Source organism: Pleurodeles waltl, chromosome 7 (assembly GCF_031143425.1).
Source record: "Pleurodeles waltl isolate 20211129_DDA chromosome 7, aPleWal1.hap1.20221129, whole genome shotgun sequence".
NCBI lineage: Eukaryota > Metazoa > Chordata > Amphibia > Caudata > Salamandridae > Pleurodeles > Pleurodeles waltl.
The window spans coordinates 967,792,873-967,813,318 of record NC_090446.1 but is presented as its reverse complement, the minus strand read 5'-3'; the positions used below and the strand labels follow the sequence as shown (position 1 = coordinate 967,813,318).

At 44.5% G+C, this 20,446-nt stretch overlaps 1 protein-coding gene across 2 annotated transcripts in view; it reads right to left on the bottom strand.

The window, feature by feature from the left end:
• The window catches only part of RNF213 (ring finger protein 213), a 1,978,231-nt gene that overhangs the window by 1,690,146 nt on the left and 267,639 nt on the right, over positions 1–20,446 (bottom strand). For both annotated transcript variants that reach the window (XM_069199724.1, XM_069199725.1), the window contains exons 4-5: positions 11,583–11,662; positions 10,935–11,093 (exon numbers count right to left, since the gene is read on the bottom strand). In XM_069199724.1, coding sequence (XP_069055825.1) covers positions 10,935–11,093; positions 11,583–11,662 — 239 coding nt within the window. The remainder of the gene's footprint in view (positions 1–10,934; positions 11,094–11,582; positions 11,663–20,446) is intronic.

Below are 20,446 nucleotides of genomic sequence, written 5' to 3'. Positions count from 1 at the left end.
AGTTCTCTTTTTTCCGTGCCTTCGATACTAATGGTTTTCTCCTAGCTCTCGCTACTGTTCAAGGCGTTCCATCTTGTTTCTGGTTACAATGTCTCCTCCTAGGAAGTCGGGATTTAAGCTGTTACATCCAAAGAGAAGGGAGGGTCCAAACGGGATAACTTCCTGTATAAAATGCCTTTTTACCTGTGCTGTGGGAGCTTGAACCGGAGGACATGGGCCCTAGTCCTCCCTTGGCAGAGAACACTACTAGCTAAATGGTAAGTTCCCACAACTGAGATATCATATTGTTGGTTGTAATATTTCAAATGAAGTAGAGAAACAAGCTAAGTCTCTTAGGTCCAATTCAGTGCACCTTAATTGAAAAAGAAAAGGTATGTTCCAATATTTGGGTTTCAAAGTTCGACGAAGTTTCAACTTCCAAATTGACACACTTTGATTTGAGGAAAAAAAAAATTGGGGGTATATTCCAAAAGATTAAATTTCAACGTTCAAAGGAGTTTCTGCCAGAGTTCAGTGGAGTATCAGCCGACACGTGTTTCGCCCCACACTGCGAATACGCCAGGTCTTTCTCAAGGCTGTAAAATAATTTTATGATATAAGACTCAGGATAAGTCTCAAGGACAAATAAAGGTGACACCGAGTGAGTAAATACCAATTTCATATCAATCTGTTAGAATTGCGGGCGATACGTGTGGCTCTCAAGGCCTTCCTCCCGTCCCTTTGGCGTCAGTCAGTTCAGGTCCTGACGGACAACACTACCACGATGTGGTATATAAACAAGCAGGGAGGAGTGGGGTTGTACCTCCTCTGCAGAGAGGCTCTGCGACTCTGGTCCTGGCTTCGGGACCATCGGATTTGCTTGGTAGCGAATCATCTGGCCGGAGTGCTCAACGTAAGTGCGGACACTCCCAGTCAACATTTTTCAGCCGATCACCCCAGATCTGGTCCTACACATCTTTCAGATGTGGGGTTTTCCAAGGAGAGATCTGTTTGCCACTCGGAGGAATGCACACTGCCCGTCATTCTGCAGTCTCCAGTATGACGTACAAGGAGCTTTGGGGGATGCGTTTCAGATCTCTTGGTGCAACCAGTTGCTTTACGCATTTCCCCCATACCCTTGATTCCTCAGGTTCTGAGGAAGATTCAACAAAATCGGGCTCAGGTCATTTTAATAGCCCCGGATTGGCCAAGAAGGGTGTGGTACACGGACCTTCTCCAACTCTCACTGTGCCCTCCACTCCGTCTTCCTCTCAGGGCAGACCTCCTCTCGCAGTTGCAGGGGCGGGTTCTACACCCCACCTCCAGAGCCTGCACCTTTATGCCTGGAGATTGAATGGGGCAACCTGAGTTCTTTCTTTCTCCCACCAGAGGTAGTGGATGTTATTTTATCAGCCAGGCGACACTCCACTAAGACCGTTTATGCCGGCAGGTGGGCAAAATTTGTGGCTTGGTGTAAAGAGAATCAAATTGATCCTTTGAGGGCCCATCTATCTGATGTTCTGTTGTTTGCATTAGCTTTAGCACAGAAGTGTTGTGCAGCTGCTACTGTTAAGGGTTATTTGGCAGCATTGTCAGCCTTACTTTGCCTTCCGGATCAGCCCTCCTTGTTTAAATCGCCTATTGTTATTAGGTTCTTAAAAGGTTTAACTAATACATTTCCTTCCACTCCTTTTCTTATGCCTCAGTAGGATCTGAATCTCGTTCTAACTTTTCACCGTTCAAACCCATGCATTCTTGCCCATTAAGATTTTTAGTTCTTAAGACGGTTTTTCTGATAGCTATAACATCGGCTAGGCGTGTTGGTGAGCTTCAGGCTCTTTGTGTTAAACCACCCTTTACTTTATTCTTTCCGGATAAAGTGGTGCTGAAAACCAGGACGGCTTTTCTCCCAAAAGTTGTCACTCCTTTTCATATTGGGCAGACCACTACCCTTCTATCTTTCTACTCTCCTCCTCACCCCTCAAAGGAGGAAGAAAGGCTCCATCGTTTGGACCCCAGAAGGCCTCTCAGTTTTTATATTGAGAGGACAAAATACTTTCGCTTGAAAGACCAGCTATTCGTGGGATATATTGGAAAGAGGAAGGGCAGAGCAGTCCATAAAAGAATGATATCCAGGTGGGTCATTCTTTGTATCAAGTTTGCTGCTCGTTGGCAAAGAAGGTTCCCCCTGAGGGTATTAGAGCCCATTCAACCAGGGCTAAGTCTGCCACTTCGGCCGTGGCTAGAGGGGTTCCGGTGGTGGAAATTTGCAAGGCAGCAACTTGGGTGTCCCTCCACACCTTCGCAAAGCATTACTGCTTGGACTCGGAGGTTAGGAGGGACGGCCATTTTGCACGATTTGTATTGCAGGATTTCTTGGTATGACCAGTCAGGCACCCACCTCCGAGTGTGGTACTTCTTTGGGACTCTATTCATAAGGTGAGGAATCCACAGGTAGTTGTATCCATCAGAAGAACAAGTTATTTACCTTCGGTAACGCTTTTTCTGGTGGATACACTAGCTACCTGTGGATTCCTCACAGTCCCACCCGCCTCCCCGTTGCCTGTCTGGTGATGCCAAGATTTTTGTCTTACAAGTGTACATAGGTTTTGGTAATTATGTGTATATATAAATGATGGTTATAATTCTATTGCATCATTATGGTTTTATGTATATATGTATTCATTTGAGCTATTGTGAGGTCGGTTTTCACCTGTTCGCCTCAAAGGCACGTAAAAAATGGGTGAAACCGACATCAGCACGCCAGTGAGGACCTCTTATTGGCACGGTAACGTCAGACGGAGTTGCGTGGAGCCGTGCAATTGTGACGTCCTCGTTGACGTGGAGAGCTGGGAATAAGATTTTCCGTTGGATGCTGGCGCATGGGAGAATTCATAAAGGTGAGGAATCCATAGGTAGCTAGTGTATCCACCAGACAAAGCATTACCAAAGGTAAGTAACTTGTTCTTATCTGCATTCTGGTGGCTCTTCCTGGGCAGGTACGGCAGGATGTGATGGCAGTTACAGTCAGCACCTGTCCACACACAGGATGCTGATTACACCCTACTGATAGTCTGGAGCCAGGGCTGGGAAGAAAGGGCCTCTGTGCACTTAAAAGACTTTTCTTTAAAGTCTTCCCCACTTCAAAGGCACAACTGGGTATAAGTATTGGGTCTCTGACCCAATCAAATCAGACACTTCTGGACCTACGGTTGGATTCTGTTAGAAGAACTGCTGTGCAGGAACAAGGACTGCTACTCTGCTGGACTGCTAACCTGGAAAGACTGCTTACTGTTATATTGCTCTGCTGCCTGCTGCTACCTGCTGAAGGAGTGCTGGGCTCTCCCTTGCACCCCAAGTGATCTCCAAGGACTTGTTGGCCTCCTGTCACTTGAGATTTGGGGACATGATAGTCTGTACCCAGGCTCCTGTGCCTTGTTCAGTGGAAGTAGACCAAGATACTTGTATCACAGAAATCGACCCATTTCCCATCTGCATGTAGCAGAACTAGCGCATCGACTCATCTGCGGGAGCAGAATCAGTGCATCGCTCTTGGAACCAAAGCATTGCTTTGAGAGCCTGATGCATCAGACCCACGCTTCGCGGCCACAGCACTCTACAGAGATCGACGCATTCCCGAACTACATGAAGAAACCTGCCACATTGCACTTTGAAACCACCGGATCTCAGCTCCAGCGCCTGTCTTCAGAACCAGGGCATCTGCATCACCATCACTGTGTGGCACAGATCAATGTATCATCATCCCTGCTTAGGCCCAATCAACACATCTCACTGAGCATCTCACTGTTGTGACCAGGAAAGGTACTTTGTTCACCAGGGCCTGTGTGGGTTCTGTAACTGGCCAGCGCTCCATTGCGGCCAGCCCAAACCTTGACTTAATCCCGACCCAGTGCGACCTAATGTAACCCCTAAAAGCGTTATTTGCTTCTAAGCGATTTTTGCATTTATTCTTTAAAAATGCAAATATCTTGATTTCTACAAATTGGATTTTTGTTGCTCTGGTCTTATTTTATTTATAAAATCATAAGCTATTGTTTTAATCCAGTGTGGGGTCTTTTTGTGGCGTTTTCACTGTGTTACTGTATGAGTTACTGTCGAAATAGTTTACATATTGTCTTGTAAGTTGGGCCTGGCAGCACTGTGCCAAGCTACTGGAGGGTGGGCACAGGATAATTTAGGTTGTGTTGTGACTTATCCCAACTAGGATTGCGGTCCTTACTTAACAGGGTACATACCTCTGCCAACTCGAGTCCCAATTTCTCACATGAATTATATGGGGAGGGAAAAATGTTCAAATAGTTATAGCTTACACATCTTGATTAAATCGAGCCTGTGCATCATTTAACATGCTTGCAAAAATAAAAGGTATTGCCCAGCCTTATCTGCTTGATACTGTTGATTACGATTATGTTGATTTAAAAAAAACATCAACAATGTTACAAAGCATAACTTAAAACAGAAGTGATTAGTCTGTATGTTATTGTGAGCTTTCACCTCATGATGATGGGGGCGTGGTTGAGACTGAGGACGTAGATTTGTATATATGCGCAGTCACTTGTAATAACATAAACAAATTTGTTTTTATACCTGCTTAAAGCATTTCTAAGCTTTTGCAAAATTGGATGTTATTGGACATTTTTGCTTATGCAGGGTCATCCCCAATCTTTTTGCCTCCTGCCTCCTATTTTTTTCTGACCTGTTGCTGTTGACTTTTGAACTATGAGCACTTTACCACTGCAAGCACGTGCTAAAGTGCATATGCTCTCTGTGTAAATTGTATTGTTGATTGGTTTAACCATGATTGGCATACCTGATTTACTAGTAAGTCCCTAGTAAAGTGCACTGGAGGTGCCAGGGGCTGTAAATCAAATGCTACTAGTGGGCCTGCAGCACTGGTTGTGCCACCCACATGAGTAGCTCTGTAATCATGTCTCAGACCTGCCATTGCAGTGGCTGTGTGTGCAGTTTTAACTGTAAATTCGACTTGGCAAGTGTACCCACTTGCCAGGCCTAAACCTTCCCTTTTCTTACATGTAAGGCACCCCAAAGGTAGGCCCTAGGTAGCCCCAAGGACAGGGTGCAGTGTATGGTTAAGGTAGGACATATAGTAATGTGTTTTATATGTCCTGACAGTGAAATATTGTTAAATTAGTTTTTCACTGTTGGAAGGCCTGTCCCTCTCACAGGTTAACATGGGGGGGTACCTTTAAATCTGATTAAAGTGTAGATTCCCTTTGGGAGCGGATGGACATGTGGAGTTTGGGGTCTCTGAGCTCACAATTTAAAAATACATCTTTTAGTAAAGTTGATTTTAAGAATGTGTGTTTGAAAATGCGAAAAAAGCCGCTAGGAAGAAGGACATAGGTAACGGGCGCTCACAGTAAGTCCATGCAGTCGAGTTCACAGATTATTTATGTCATGGTGCTCATGACAGGAGGATCTTCCTAACTCCTCCAATATTTCAAAGGAAACTGACAGTAACAACAAACAGCTGTCAGAGCACTCACAAGAGTAAAGTTTTAAGAGTATGGTGATGTAATAAATCCTCTGTGTGAAAGGCAATCACGCCAGGCTCTGGTTCAGGATAAATTTATTTCTTGAAGTAGTTCAATCATAATAGGGAAATGTCCTTGAAATCATGTACAATTAGCCTCCACAGCCAACACGTGTTTCGTCCAATGAGAGATCCCTCTCACGGACTTCATCAGGGCTCGTGTGATGAACGCAGTTAATTATCACATCCCAGTTTAATACTGCAGGAATCCTAATATGTTATCTTAATCAAATATGCTAGTACCTTTATGGGAACATCGTAGCCGTGGTCAGATCATTGCACGGCGTTCCCTGTGACCGAGATCTATCATCATGTGTTTGAAAATGCCACTTTTAGAAAGTGAGCATTTTCTTGCTTATACCATTTCTGTGACTCTGCCTGTTTGTGGATTCCCTGTCTGGGTCAGTTTGACAGTTGGGCTGGTTGCACCTCACACTAGACAGTGACACAAAGGGAGCTGGGGTGTAGCCTGCATATCCTGATGAGCCATCTGTTCTAGGAGGGAGGGGAGGATTGATCACTTACACCTGAAAGGGCTGTGCCTGTCCTCACACAATGCAGTCTCCAACCCCCTGGTGAGTGTCTGGGGCCTGGCCTGGGCAAGGCAGGATTTCACATTCAAAAGAGACTTTACTTTGAAGTAGGCCTACTTCAAAGGAGAAATTGGGTATAAGAAGGGCACCCAAAACCACAGACTTTAGATCACTTCTGGACATCAAGAGGAACCTCTGCCTGGAGAAGAGCTGAGGAGAAGTGCTGCCCTGCCTGTGATTGTGCTTTGTGGAGCTATCCTGCAGTTTCTTCTTCTGCCAGAGTAAGAGGGCAAAGACTGGACTTTGTGTGCCTTCCATCTTGTGAAGAAATCTCCAAGGGCTTGATTTAGAGCTTGCCTCCTGTTGTTTGAAGTCTCAGGGACAGCAAAGACTTCTCTCTGCCAGCACCTGGAGTCTCTGGAGAGACTCCTACTCTGCCCTGTGGTGCCCATCCAGTTCCTGGGACCCTGAAAGGAGAAGCTGGCAGCATAAAGATAAGGAAATCCACGCACAGAGCACCGTGCGGGGAAAAGATTGACGTGACTCTGATCTGCGGCTGAAGAAACGACGCGCCGTCGGATCTACAGCTGAGAAACGACGCTCGCAGGAAACACGACCGAAGAATCGATGCACGGAGCAGGAGAAACGGCGCGCAGCATCGCTGACGGAGGCTGGGAGATCACAACCCGTGCTTCGGGGTTTTGGGATCATCGTGCAGCTGGATTTCCGACTCAAGTACTGCTGTGCGTGGAAAAACGACGCAAGGCGTGCCCGGACCAGAGAGTGCTGACCAGATTGACGCATCGCTCTCCTGCGGAGAGAGGAAACGACGCGCCCGACCCCGCGAAAGGAGAAACGACGCACCGCCCCGCTCGTGAGTGGAATCAACTCCTTGCAAGCCCTTTTTGAAGCACACTCGCCCGTGCAGGGTTATTTTTGACGCGCACCAGGTACATTTACACGCTAGCAGCGCTAGTGTGTGTTTAAAACTACTTAAAGACTCTTTTTGCATTTTTATTGATAACTTGACTTGTGTATTGTGGATTTTTGTCGTTTTGGTCTTGTTTTGTTTAGATAAATATTTCCTATTTTTCTAAACTGGTGTTGTGTCGTTTTGTAGTGTTTTCATTAAGTTACTGTGTGTGTTGGTACAAATACTCTACACCTAGCACTCTGAAGTTAAGCCTACTGCTCTGCCAAGCTACCAAAGGGGTAAGCAGGGGTTAGCTGAGGGTGATTCTCTTTTACCCTTACTAGAGTGAGGGTCCTTGCTTCAACAGGGGGTAACCTGACTGTCAACTAAAGACCCCATTTCTAACAGATGTTAACACTTATTGTAAATTGTTAGAAATGGGGTTTTTGGTTGGCAGTCAGGTTGCCCTCTGTCCAAGCAAGAACCCTCACTCTAGTCAGGGTAAGTCACACACAATCCAAAATCAGCCTGTACCCACCCTCTGGTAGCTTGGCACGAGCAGTCAGGCTTAACTTAGAAGGCAATGTGTAAAGCATTTGTGCAATAAATCATACAACACCATAGTATAACACCACAAAAATACACCACACAGTGTTTAGAAAAATATATAATATTTATCTGGGTATTTTCAGGTCAAAACTATCAAAGTTGCAATATGAATTTGTAAAGATATCACTGAAAAGTGATATAAAGTGTCTTAAGTCTTTAGAAAGCAAACAAAGTCTCTTTCAAACACAAAGTACCTGGTTTCTGGTGGAAAATCTCCTCAGAGGGCCACAGGAGAAGAGATATGTGGAAAACTGGTGTGTGCGTCGATTTCTCCTCAGCACACACGGACTTGCGTCGTTATTTTCCACGCGGGAAGTCGTGCGTGGTTTTCCGTCGCGCAGACAGTCTCTTTCTGTGGATCGCGGGGAGTACCAGATGTCCCGGGTCTGTGCCTGGATTTTCCTGCTTGTTTTCCGGCTGCGCGTTGTTCTGCGGGGCTGCGCGTCGAAGTTTCGATCTCACGGCAGGCGTCACGTCGATTTCTCTTTGGGAGTCGGGCGCCGTTGTCCTTGCGAGGCCGTGCGTCAAAGTTTCGGTCGTCCCGAAGGCGTTGCGTCGATCAGCGTCGGTGTGCGGCATTTTTCTTGCCGCGGAACAAGCTGTGCGTCGAAAATTTCGCCGCACAGAGCGTCCAAGTGGAAGAGAGAAGTCTTTTTGGTCCTGAGACTTCAGGGAACAGGAGGCAAGCTCTATCCAAGCCCTTGGAGAGCACTTTTACAGCCAGACAAGAGTTCAGCAAGGCAGCAGGCCAACAGCAAGGCAGCAAAGCAGTCCTTTGTAGAAAAGCAGACAGGTGAGTCCTTTGAGCAGCCAGGCAGTTCTTCTTGGCAGGATGTGGTTTCTGGTTCAGGTTTCTTCTCCAGCAAGTGTCTGATGAGGTAGGGCAGAGGACCTGTTTTATTCTAAGTTGTGCCTTTGAAGTGGGGGTGACTTCAAAGAGTGTCTAAGAAATGCACCAAGCCCCCTTTCAGTTCAATCCTGTCTGCCAGAGTCCCAGTAGGGGGTGTGGCAGTCCTTTGTATGAGGGCAGGCCCTCCACCCTCCCAGCCCAGGAAGACCCATTCAAAATGCAGATGTATGCAAGTGAGGCTGAGTACCCTGTGTTTGGGGTGTGTCTGAGTGAATGCACAAGGAGCTGTCAACTAAACCTAGCCAGACATGGATTGAAGGGCACAACAAGATTTTAGTGCAAAGAAATGCTCACTTTCTAAAAGTGGCATTTCTAGAATAGTAATATTAAATCCGACTTCACCAGTCAGCAGGACTTTATATTACCATTCTGGCCATACTAAATATGACCTTCCTGCTCCTTTCAGATCAGCAGCTGCCACTTCAACAGTGTATGAGGGCAGCCCTAATGTTAGCCTATGAAGGGAACAGGCCTCACAGTAGTGTAAAAACGAATTTAGGAGTTTTACACTACCAGGACATATAACTACACAGGTACATGTCCTGCCTTTTACCTACACAGCACCCTGCTCGAGGGGTTACCTAGGGCACACATTAGGGATGACTTATATGTAGAAAAAGGGGAGTTCTAGGCTTGGCAAGTACTTTTAAATGCCAAGTCGAAGTGGCAGTGAAACTGCACACACAGGCCTTGCAATGGCAGGCCTGAGACAGGGTTAAGGGGCTACTGAAGTGGGTGGCACAACCAGTGCTGCAGGCCCACTAGCAGCATTTAATCTACAGGCCCTAGGCACATATAGTGCACTCTACTAGGGACTTATAAGTAAATTAAATAGCCAATCATGGAAAAAACAATCAATAGTACAATTTACACAGAGAGCATATGCACTTTAGCAATGGTTAGCAGTGGTAAAGTGCCCAGAGGTCAAAAGCCAACAACAACAGGTCAGAAAAAAATAGGAGGAAGGAGGCAAAAAGTTTGGGGATGACCCCGTCAAAAAGCCAGGTCCAACATAAATGAACTGCTGTATTGTTTTACAGTGCTGTACTTTGCACATTTAGCCTCATTGTTCGAATAGGTGTAGCCTTCTCTTGAAATTGGCATAGTCAAGAGTGAACTGCAGATTCAGGTCAGTAAGCTTTTTACCATAGCTCGCTGTATTTACAAGGCCTTCTCGCATTGCTCCCACAAGAGAGCTAAGCACCAACTCTTTAATGTCCATCTTCAGTTTCAATAAGATCATGTGTTCTGGCCTTTCACTTACTACACTGAGAAAAAAACTTGAAAAAAAAAGAACAAAAAATAGCATGAAAATATACAGAATTTGCCCTTATGGGATCCAACTGCTGAGATGGTGAAGTGCTCTTCCTCAAACATTTTGAATCGCACTTAAAATATTTTTGATGTTTGCTAGCCTATTTTTGCTTTCAACATATATTAGAGTTTTGTAAGCTTTCCTGAGTGTCTGTTTTTTTTTACATATGTTATTTTAGGTCTTTTGTATGTCACCAACATTACTCTCTTCCTACTCCTATCCGTTTTACCTCTCTAGCACTCGTTGTTTAGTACTAGTGCCTAAAAGCAACACTACTGCAGAACCCTGGGACATTTTCGAGCAATATAAATAAATAAAAAGATTAGTATCTTCATTCAGTTATTCCCATAGGTATGATTGCTGTTTTGGGAAAAATGACAAAGAGTCTGCATAGAAGACCTTTATCTTCGCTATTACCATCTCCATGTGATTCTATCGCATTAGAAGACAGACAAAGTCATATCAATACACTGAGTTTACCATCTTCTTTTTCTTATATTTATGAAAGAAACGAGTGTAGCTTTGAAAATATGACTTGCAAGCTGTTTGGTGGTGGAGAAGGAATGGGTGGAGTGACGGAAGAGGTCTGCTCTTTTATTGTCTATAATATAAATTGTGCGAGCCTCACTTTCAAGTTGGTGGCTTTTTTAGGCCTGTGGGACTTTGGGATAAACACCGTTTGTGTCTCGTAGCGAGCCAATTATGCTTTCTATACTGAAAATTATTAGTGCAAGGATGCATACTTGAGGTAGGGACGTGGGCTGTCTTGCAAGCTAATGAGTAACTAGGATTTTTCTACGAGTAGAGGTGACACTCTGATTTCAAGAGCACGTCCCAACTACTGGAAAGAAACTCTTTACAAACAGGGCTGTTGGTTAGTGCAAAACAAGGCATCACTACTTCTAAAAATATATTTTGTGGACTGAGACGGTGTCATACACCTTTTAAACACCACATAACACCACTCAAAACTTCTTCTGAAAGGCAAGATCTAAATCAGTTCTACTATCACTGTTTTTTCAGCAGTCCAAAATTTTAAAAATGAGCGCTGACATAGTTTCCCTAAATACGTGCAATAACACTGAAAGGAAAACACTCACTTTGAGCAGTGCATCTCGCAGACGTCATCTCTCCAGTCTTGATAACCGTGGATCCCGCCTGCTCTGATCACCACTTTATGTTTTTCGGGATCAACTTTAAAATCGTTTGATATGATTGCATGGAAGTATACGGTGACAGGATGTTCAAAATTCAACGACCTGTGTAAATGCAAGACAATAATTGTATGCATCTGTTCAAAGGCATGCAAAAAAGGTGAGTGTTTACACCTATTTCTGTTTCAGAAGAATTAGTGATGCACTGCCTTATGGGCTTGGGTACAATGCTCTTCCTCATCCTGGATGACTTGCCAAGCTCCGCATAAGCTCACTGTTGAGTTTGCGTGCAAAGTCACTAGAAGCAAATGCTCATGGTTTAAAAGAGAAGTCAGACATTCCACCACTTAACAAAAGCAGACACAGAGTAGGCTTGATAACACAACCACTGCTGCATTTGTGTGCAACTGAACATAGTTCTGCTCTCAGCACAATCACTCAGACCACTTACAGCAGAAAAGGCCAATTCTTGAAGGTGATAGCAATATGAGGAAAAACAAAGCGTGTGATTGAATAAGCACATATTCCTACAAGAAATAAAACACAGTACAACATTAACATAGACGTGCGCTATCCAGGCTGCAATGACCGTACCTTTCACAAGATTCAGGTTTATTTTTGTTCTTTTTGTTCTTTTCATCCTTTTCTTTCAGATTTTCAGTGTTGCCAGGCTTCTGTAGTGGAATATAAGGGAAAATATCCTAAACTGAAAGGTTACTGGACAGAAATACTATCTTTACCATAAGTTTTACTAGCTAAAGCTCCCAGTGTAGGAGGTTGCAACAAGCACATGCAAACAACTGCTCTCCATAGCTGGGTTCACACTGATGACAATGCTGAATGCAATATATTTTCCACCCATAGTTTGTCACCCGTTTAAGATGTGGATCAAATATTTGATAATTCTCTTCCTGCACCCATGACTAGATTGTTGGATAATTGTTGAATCCTTCATACCTTCTTTGGCAGCATAACCATCAAGAAAGCTCCTCTTTCCCCCAGCATTGTCTCTTACAAAGTGTTCTACACCCATGTTGTTAATCATTCATAACTTCCACCCAGGGGCAGCTCATCCGCAATAGTGAAAGAGCGTCGCCCCACTAAAACGATATTTCATTATTGTTTTATTTTTCAGCTGCTGGCTCAGGCAGTATGTGCAAGGAGATGCCGGGCTGGGCCATGGGAGAGGAGAGAGGGGAGGGGGGAGCGTAGTGTACCTAAGTGCGCATGTTTGTAGGCCAGCCAAACAGACATGCACACTTAGGCTCCTTGGAGAAACTGTGCAGACTCCCATGCAGTGTCTGAGTGGTGGACCAAGCCGTTCAAACAAATCCTGGCACTGGTCTCATGCTAGTTATAACATGAGGGCAGCACCAGGATTGCATGGGGGAGCCTTTGCTGATGTCCCAGGGACTGCTGGGAAACCATCAGGAGAGCAGAGGAGCGAGGCGGTGGGAACAATAGCATGTTATACTGTGGAAGGTAGAGTCGCTGCAAAGAAGTTTAAGTCATTCAGCATGATGGAAGACCGCTACATTTTATGAACAAGGAAAGGTGGTTGCAGCGCTAGTTGAGCAATTGTTAGTTATGTAAATAAAGCAGAATATCAACCATTCAAGAGCTGTGAAGGGTAGAATAAGAGGCCTGCAAATTGGAAATGATGAAAGCACAGCGCTTACAACGAAGATTAGAGGCAAAATATGGCATACTTCAGTATTTTGAGTGTTGTTTTTTTTAGGAGGATGGGATATAGTGCTGTGAAAGAGCATATTTTTTTCTAAAAGGTATGCTAGCGCCCTGGTCTCTCAGCGGTGAGATGAAGTGTTGCGTTGGAGCACAGGTGAAAGCGGCGCCCTGCGGAGTGAGGAGTGCCGGGGTACACATAAGCACTCCATTGCAACGGGACGGGACACACTGCTTTAATCCAAGGTCTCAAAAGGTGGAATATGGGAACCTTTACCACATTCCCATGATCCCGACACCGGTGACTGTCCATTCTCCTTCAGTTCTACACCACCAGTCCTTACTAAACACAGACAACCCTCTGCTACCGCTGATACCTTCCATCACATCATCCACAATGCACCTGAACACTCATATCCGATCCCGCTTAAGATACTGGCACACATAAATTCCACGCCGCATGTATATTTCCACTCAGTCGCACAGCATTCATGAGACACATGATTATGATCATGATTATGATGACGAATTTGGGGATGTAGGGTAGAGGGTTCTACAGAGTTACATGGTATACTGTGTTTGCATTCTTGGGGGTCAAATGATTGTAGTGCCACTCTCTAAGCTATACTGGTGACCGGATTTTCATTCATCTTTGCCTCGTGCTGTGAATAGTGCAATAATAAAGTGTACAGTTATAACGTCGTCAATTGTCTCCTTTATTGCTCATATGATGTAAAATTCGTCCTACCATGTGTGACATGCTTCAGAATCACCAAAATGCAAACGTTTGTGCTAAAAAACACAGAATGTATGCTAGCGCTAAAATCAGAGTAAAAAAAAAAAAAAACAGTGTGAAAGTACAAATACTATTTATACTATAATGCTGCTTTTCAACACCCAAGTTGTTTTCAAACCATACTTACAATGTGCTCATATGTTACTACACCAAAATAGCAGGACTTCCATCTGGTCTGTGAAAGCCTAATCCTAGTTTTCACCTTAGCACTCGCAGGCGAGAAAGTTAGAATCCTGTCAGCTCAATCAATCATTCATATCAGATTTGTAGAGCTCACAGCTGCCATCCAGGCATCAATGTCGTATAAGCATGCGAGAAGGCACAGATATTAAGAGCTGAAGATCCATGTTTTTAGTTGTTTTCATGACTGGCTTTCCTTTGCCTGATGACATAATGAAAGTGGGTGCTCGTTCCAGACTTTGGTGGCAGGATAGGTGAAACAGCGGCCTCCATGTGTCTCTAGCCTGAATGTCGGGATCTTTAGCAGCCTGGCATCAGTGGATCTTAATGCTCTGATGGGTTGATAATGCCAAAACCTAGCATTATGATATTTTACGAGAAGTTTTGTAGAAAGCGCAATGGGCACTTACTAGATATTTAAACATGATATGTTTTTTAACTGGCAGCAGGTGCAGTTCTTTAAGTGTTCTGACTAATGTCAACATGGGTCCTGAAGAACCATGTTCGACATGTTGAACTACCTGCAGGTATTGGAAATACATTCTGACAAGAACCCTAGGTACACAGAGCCAAGACAGAGCGAATAAAGGAGCAGCACCTTGCAATGGGGTTTCATTCTATACCGGCTGTACAGCAATTAATTTGGTAATATTAAGAGTGAAAAATAGGTATCAAGGAAACCTTTGTATTTCCAAAATGGGCACAAGATAAGGTATTGAGAAGCAATGGTTATTTGCACATCTCTGAATTCCGGGGTGCCCATACTAGCAGGAGAATTACAGCATTTCTCAAATAGATGTCTGTTTTTACACACTATCTTACATTTGGAAGTAAAAAATGTATAGAAACACAAGGGCTAATAACACTTGTTCTGCTATTCTGTGTTCCCCAAAGTCTACCAATAAAAATGGTACCTGGCTTGTGTGGGTAGGCCTAATGCCCGCGACAGTAAACACAACATGGACACAACACATTTTTACATTGAAATCTGACGTGTTTTTTGGAAAGTGCCTAGCTGTGGATTTTGGCCTCTAGCTCAGCCAGCACCTAGGGAAACTTACCAAACCAGTGCATGTTTGAAAACTAGACACATAGGGGAATCAAGCATGGGGTGTCTTGTGGGGCTCTCACCAGGTTCTGTTACCCAGAATCCTTTGCAAACCTAAAAATTCAACAAAACAAACACTTTTCCCTCAGATTTCAGTGCTGCAAAGTTCTGGAATCGGAGAGGAGTCACAAACTTCCTTCCACCCAGCATTCCCCCCAAGTCTCCCGATAAAAAGGGTACCACACTTGTGTGGGTAAGCCTAGTGCCTGCGACAGAAAATGCCCCAAAACACAACATGGACACATCACATTTTCCCAAAGAAAATAACCTGTTTTTTGCAAAGTGCTTAGCTGTGGTCTTTGGCCTTTAGCTCAGCCGGCACCTAAGGAAACCTAGCAAACCTATAAATTTTTTCCATTTTCTGAGGGGGCCAACCCCCCCCCCCCCCCCCAAGTGAAGTCCCTGGTGTCTAGTGGGGTTTCCAGGCCCTCGATCGCAGAGGGCCAGGAAACCGGTTCAGGAGGACCTTATTTGAAAGTGGAAAATTACCCCTTTCAAAACAAGGCTTTCCAGAACATCTGGGAGGTCAGTTTGTTCCAGTTTTCCTCACTGGAGGAGAAAGCGTCCGCAAGGCCGCTTACAGCTCCAGCAGAGAAAACTGATAGTGACATCAACGTGCCTCGCAGCGTGCTGACATCACAAACGGGTGGGTGGGGGGAGACACGGAAGATCTTCCGTGTCTCCTGTTTTTTTTTCCAAATAGCATCCCTCTGATGGCAGCATTCCCTAATGGGTCGCAAATTGCGACCTACTTGATTAGCATTCACTAGAGCGATCGATTTGGGACCCATTGGGAATTGCAATTATGAAAGAAAGTGTTTCATACATAAGAAATAAAGATTTCCAAATAGCAATTCTGATGAAATCGCTATTCCTTCTCATTGTACATCTGGACCCATGTCTGTAAATGGTTGTTGGATTATAGCCACGTTTTCCTCAAAAAGAAAAAAAGTGGAAAGGTTAACACACTGCTCTTTGGAAGGTGGGATTCTAGTCATGCTGGCTTTGGGTTTCAGGAAAAGATTCTACAGTTCTCAAAGTTTCCTATCATAAGTTACCAACCATAATGATTTTTTGGCAAAGAGCTCAGCTTGAGCCAGTTAGATTGTTTTCTACTATTTTCTTTGTCTTCCTGATAAAAGTCTGAGCTATAGGACCATCTGAGGGAGAAACATCTGCTGTCTCTCTCTTCCTAAAGATCTTTCAACTGTTTTCTCATGAGAACTAGGGCTCAGCTCCTATTATCAATAGATTCGCTTACAGTCATGTGTCTCCTTCCAATGCCTGTGTGAAGAAAATGTACAGTATAAAAGTAATGCGATTTCTAGATATGTTTGTTTGAAATATTCATTAATACTATGAGGGCGAAGCTATGTTGGTTTGTTTCATGATTCCCAACCTTTGTGCTTTTCGCTAATTAACACGTTCCAGACTTCAAGTAAGCCAAGAAAGTGGTTTTTATTTGACACCACAGTTTTTGCATTTGTCCAAGTGGTAATCGATGTTTACATACTTTTGTGGTTTCTACCGGTTTGCAGTTTGTGATGGGAAGAGTTGTGAAACTCATTGGTGAAACCAGATAGCTATACATTTCTGAAAAGTAGACAACATTCTGGATTCAACAGGGGTCATTTGAACAAATCATTCATGGTTTTTCCAAAGAAACTAATAGTTGACATAAAAAAAGATCATGAAAATAAACAGGAAAAAGCAAGCCTCAAACTGTGTTTAAAACCACATATATTCCTTACACTTTGTGAAGGAAAGTTCTGGAATCCCTGTCTGCAGGTCTCAGAAATGCCCACTGTTCATAGAATTACGAGATTGCTGACTGTCCCCGAGCCTGACTACTCTGACTATTAACCATGCCAAGTGAGAGGTAACTGTAATTTCTCCTTTCATAAGTCACAACTACACCCAAAAGAAAGAATGTTACTTACCCAGTAAGCATTGCTTGTGGCATGTAGTGCTGTAGATTCACATGCTCTGCACATTTCTGCCTTCTTGTGTTGGGTCCGGAAGGTTGGAAGTAGTTTTTCTTCCAAAAGCCTTTGAAGTCACTAGGTGTAGTGACTCATCATCTTGCTGGTAATGTGCATGGGCATCAACTCCATTGTAAGATTTTTTTCCCGCAGGTGGTTGAGAACGGAGCGCAGTATAAGTGTAGACAGAAGTCGATGCAAATGAATATAGCTGTTATGGTAAAGAGACTGCAACGGCCACAGTTATGCGGGGAGGAGGGCGGGTACATGTGAATCTACAGTGCTACATGCCACAAGCAGATGCTTACTGGGTGTAAGAAATGGGGTTTTTGGGTGGCAGTCAGGTTACCCCCTGTTCAAGCACTAGTCAGGGTAAATCACACACAATCCAAATTATCCTGTGCCCACCCTCTGGTAGCTTGGCACTGAGCAGTCAGGCTTAACTTAGCAGGCAATGTGTAAAGTATTTGTGCAATAAATCATACAATAAACACCACATAGCACCACAAAATACACCACACAGTGTTTAGAAAAATATATCATATTTTTCTGAATAAATGCAGGTCAAAACGATTAAAATGCAATAAGTATATGTTCAGATATCACTGTAAAAGTGATATAAAGTGTCTTAAGTCTTTTAAAAGCAATCAAAGTCTCTTTCAAGCACAAGGTACCTGATTAGCGTGCAAAATCTCTGCAAAGTACCGCAGAGGATGAGATGCGAGGGAACAAAGGGGTGTGCGTCGATTTCTCAGGCCGCACACGGCGATGCGTCGTTTAGTTTTCACGCAGGGACGGCTGTGCGTCGATTTCCGGCGCTCGGTTGTGGATCCTCTTCGGGTTGTGGGGTTTTTGGACGCCTGGGGATGATGTGTGGATTTCCTGCACTGGCAGGACAAAGTGACAGGAGCATTGTCAATTTGGTGGACAATGCGTCAAATATTCTACCGCACGGCAGGCGCTGCGTCAATTCCTCTCTGGAAGTTGGGCTACGTCAATCCGGTGGGCTGTGCGTTGAATTTCCAGTCGCTACGCTGGTGCTGCGTCGATCTTCTTGATGCGAAGTCAGGCTGCGTCATTCCGGTTAGGCGTGCAGTGAATTATTCACCACAGTGCAGGCTGTGCGTCATTTATGGCAGGCTGTGCGGCGAATTTCACCGCACAAGGAGTCCTTCTTGTAGAAATGAAGTCTTTTTGGTCCTGAGACTTCAGGTAACAGGAGGCAAGCTCTATCCAAGCCCTTGGAGAGCACTTCTTCACCACAGCCAGAGAGCAGCAAGGCAGCAGTCCTTCACAGAAAGCATACAGGTGAGTCCTTTGGACAGCCAGGCAGTTCTTCTTGGCAGGATGAAGGTTCTGGTTCAAGTTTCTTCTCCAGGAAGTGTCTGAATTGGTAGGGGCAGAGGCCCTGTCTAAATACCCAAATGTGCCTTTGAAGTGGGGGAAGACTTCAAAGAGTGGTTTAGAAGTGCACCAGGTACCCTTTCAGTTCAATCCTGTCTGCCAGGGTCCCAGTAGGGGGTGTGACAGTCTTTTGTGTGAGGGCAGGCTACTGTCCTTTGACATGCAAGCGTCAGGCCCTTCACCCTCCCATCCCAGGAAGACCCATTCAAAATGCAGTTGTATGCAAGTGAGGCTGAGTATCCTGTATTTGGGGGGTGTCTGAGTGAATGCACAAGGGAGCTGTCAACTAACCTCAGCCAGACGTGGATTGTGAGGCACAGAAGGATTTAAGTACAGAGAAATGCTCACTTTCTAAAAGTGGCATTTCTAAAATAGTAATATTGAATCCAACTTCACCAGTCAGCAGGACTTTGTATCACCATTCTGGCCATACTAAAGATGACCTTCCTACTCCTTTCAGATCAGCAGCTACCACTTAAACAATGTATGAGGGCGGCCACAATGTTAGCCTATGAAGGGAGCAGGCCTCACAGCAGTGTAAACACGAATTTAGGAGTTTTACACAACCAGGACATGTAAACTACACAGGTACATGTCCTGCCTTTTGCCTACACAGCACCCTGCCCTATGGGTTACCTAGGGCATAGCTTAGGGGCAATGTTCCCTTTAACGTGCACGCACACACAATGTATTTTTCCACCGCGTACACACGTTTACAAAGTGCGCAGTTTTCTCTGCTTGCCTTTGCAGTAGTGCAGGACAAGCAGCATCCAGAAGAGAAAAATCCCCATGAATAAGGTTTGTGCTTTTTCAGGAGTTACAGCAGGTCATAGTTTAATTAGCTTTGTCTGGCTGGAGGGCACCAGGCTGCATGCAGGGCAATAACTCATGCTTATCAGCAGGCTGGCTGGGGTGATCGCTTGCTAGATAAAATGTTAATTTTGTCACTGAGGGCATTGTGTTTTTTCCAGTGCGTAATTTGTAAATAAAAAAACTTGCCTGTGCCCAAAGCCCTCTTCTTAAACATGCCGCTGCTGCAATTTAAAGTCAAAACACGGAATACTAAGGCAGTAATACTGAAGCCATCTTGGGCCATGGAAGTGATAGAGAGGTAAATAATGGGTCTACATTGCCTCCACCCCTAGACACCAGCACAGAGCAAGGCACAGTCTAGTACCTCAAATTGAACTGAGTGGTGCTTGTTTTGGAGCAGCTTGATCTGCAGGCATAGGAAGTTTAGAAATGGGATTGAGCTGGCGGTGACTGGGGTGCCATAGTCACTACAACCGGAGCTATGGGTGATCCTGCCACGAGAGTGCACCTCGCATTGCTCCGCTCAGATACACCCGCTGCCTTCTCTTTCCGAAAGGTGTGTCAGTGCTGGTCCTGTGCAGAGGTACCCGCACAGCATGCACTGCTGCTCCAGTGCCTGCTACTGAGACTGTTTCTGCTCTCATGTATCACATACCACAATCTAGCAGCGACGGTCGTCACTTCAGGTGAGGCAGTATTATGTCTGAGCAGATGTCAAGGACTGTCCTGACACAAACACCAAGCAGAAGATGTCTTACTTCTACTGTATCCTATTAACAGAAAAAAACTTTAATCTCCATTGAAAACCTCTAGGTAAATTATGGACTTAAGAGGACCTGGTTATAAACAAAGCCAGTTGTTTAAATTGACCCTGCACCGCTTTCATGCCCAGTTCCTAAAGGGGTGTGATTAAGAGATTATCCAACCCAGAAATGTGCTAACACATTAGAGGTCCAGAAGAGCTCACCACGGCTTCCAGTTGTCTCATTTAAAATACTTCTTTAGGGAACTCCTATCTGTCAAACTGATGCCCGATAATGGCTGCAGCTTTTTGCTCTTTCAGAACAGCCATGTTTGCATCAAACACAGCTTTAAGTTGAAACTGTTAATTTTCACACCCCTAATTTCTTTCCCAAGTGACGGTGACATTTTCTTCCTAATGGTTAGATATTGACCAGATGCGTGCATTTATCTACATTGTTATTCTCTGTTCCTACAGTGGTTTCAAAACCTGAACTTTCAGGGGGTACACTGTGCATTTGTAAAGGCAATTAATCAAGTATGTTACCTAGCAGTGGACACACCTTAAACCACAAGACCCATGTGAGATTCTTCTCAACCCGGTGATTCGAGTAATGGTTGTGCACATTTGATGCAGTGACTTGGGGGAATCGCTTCATGTTATATAAGATATCATTGGTTGATCTAATTAATTCAATGGCTATATGGCTGTGTGTGTGTGTGTGTGTGTATATATATATATATATATATA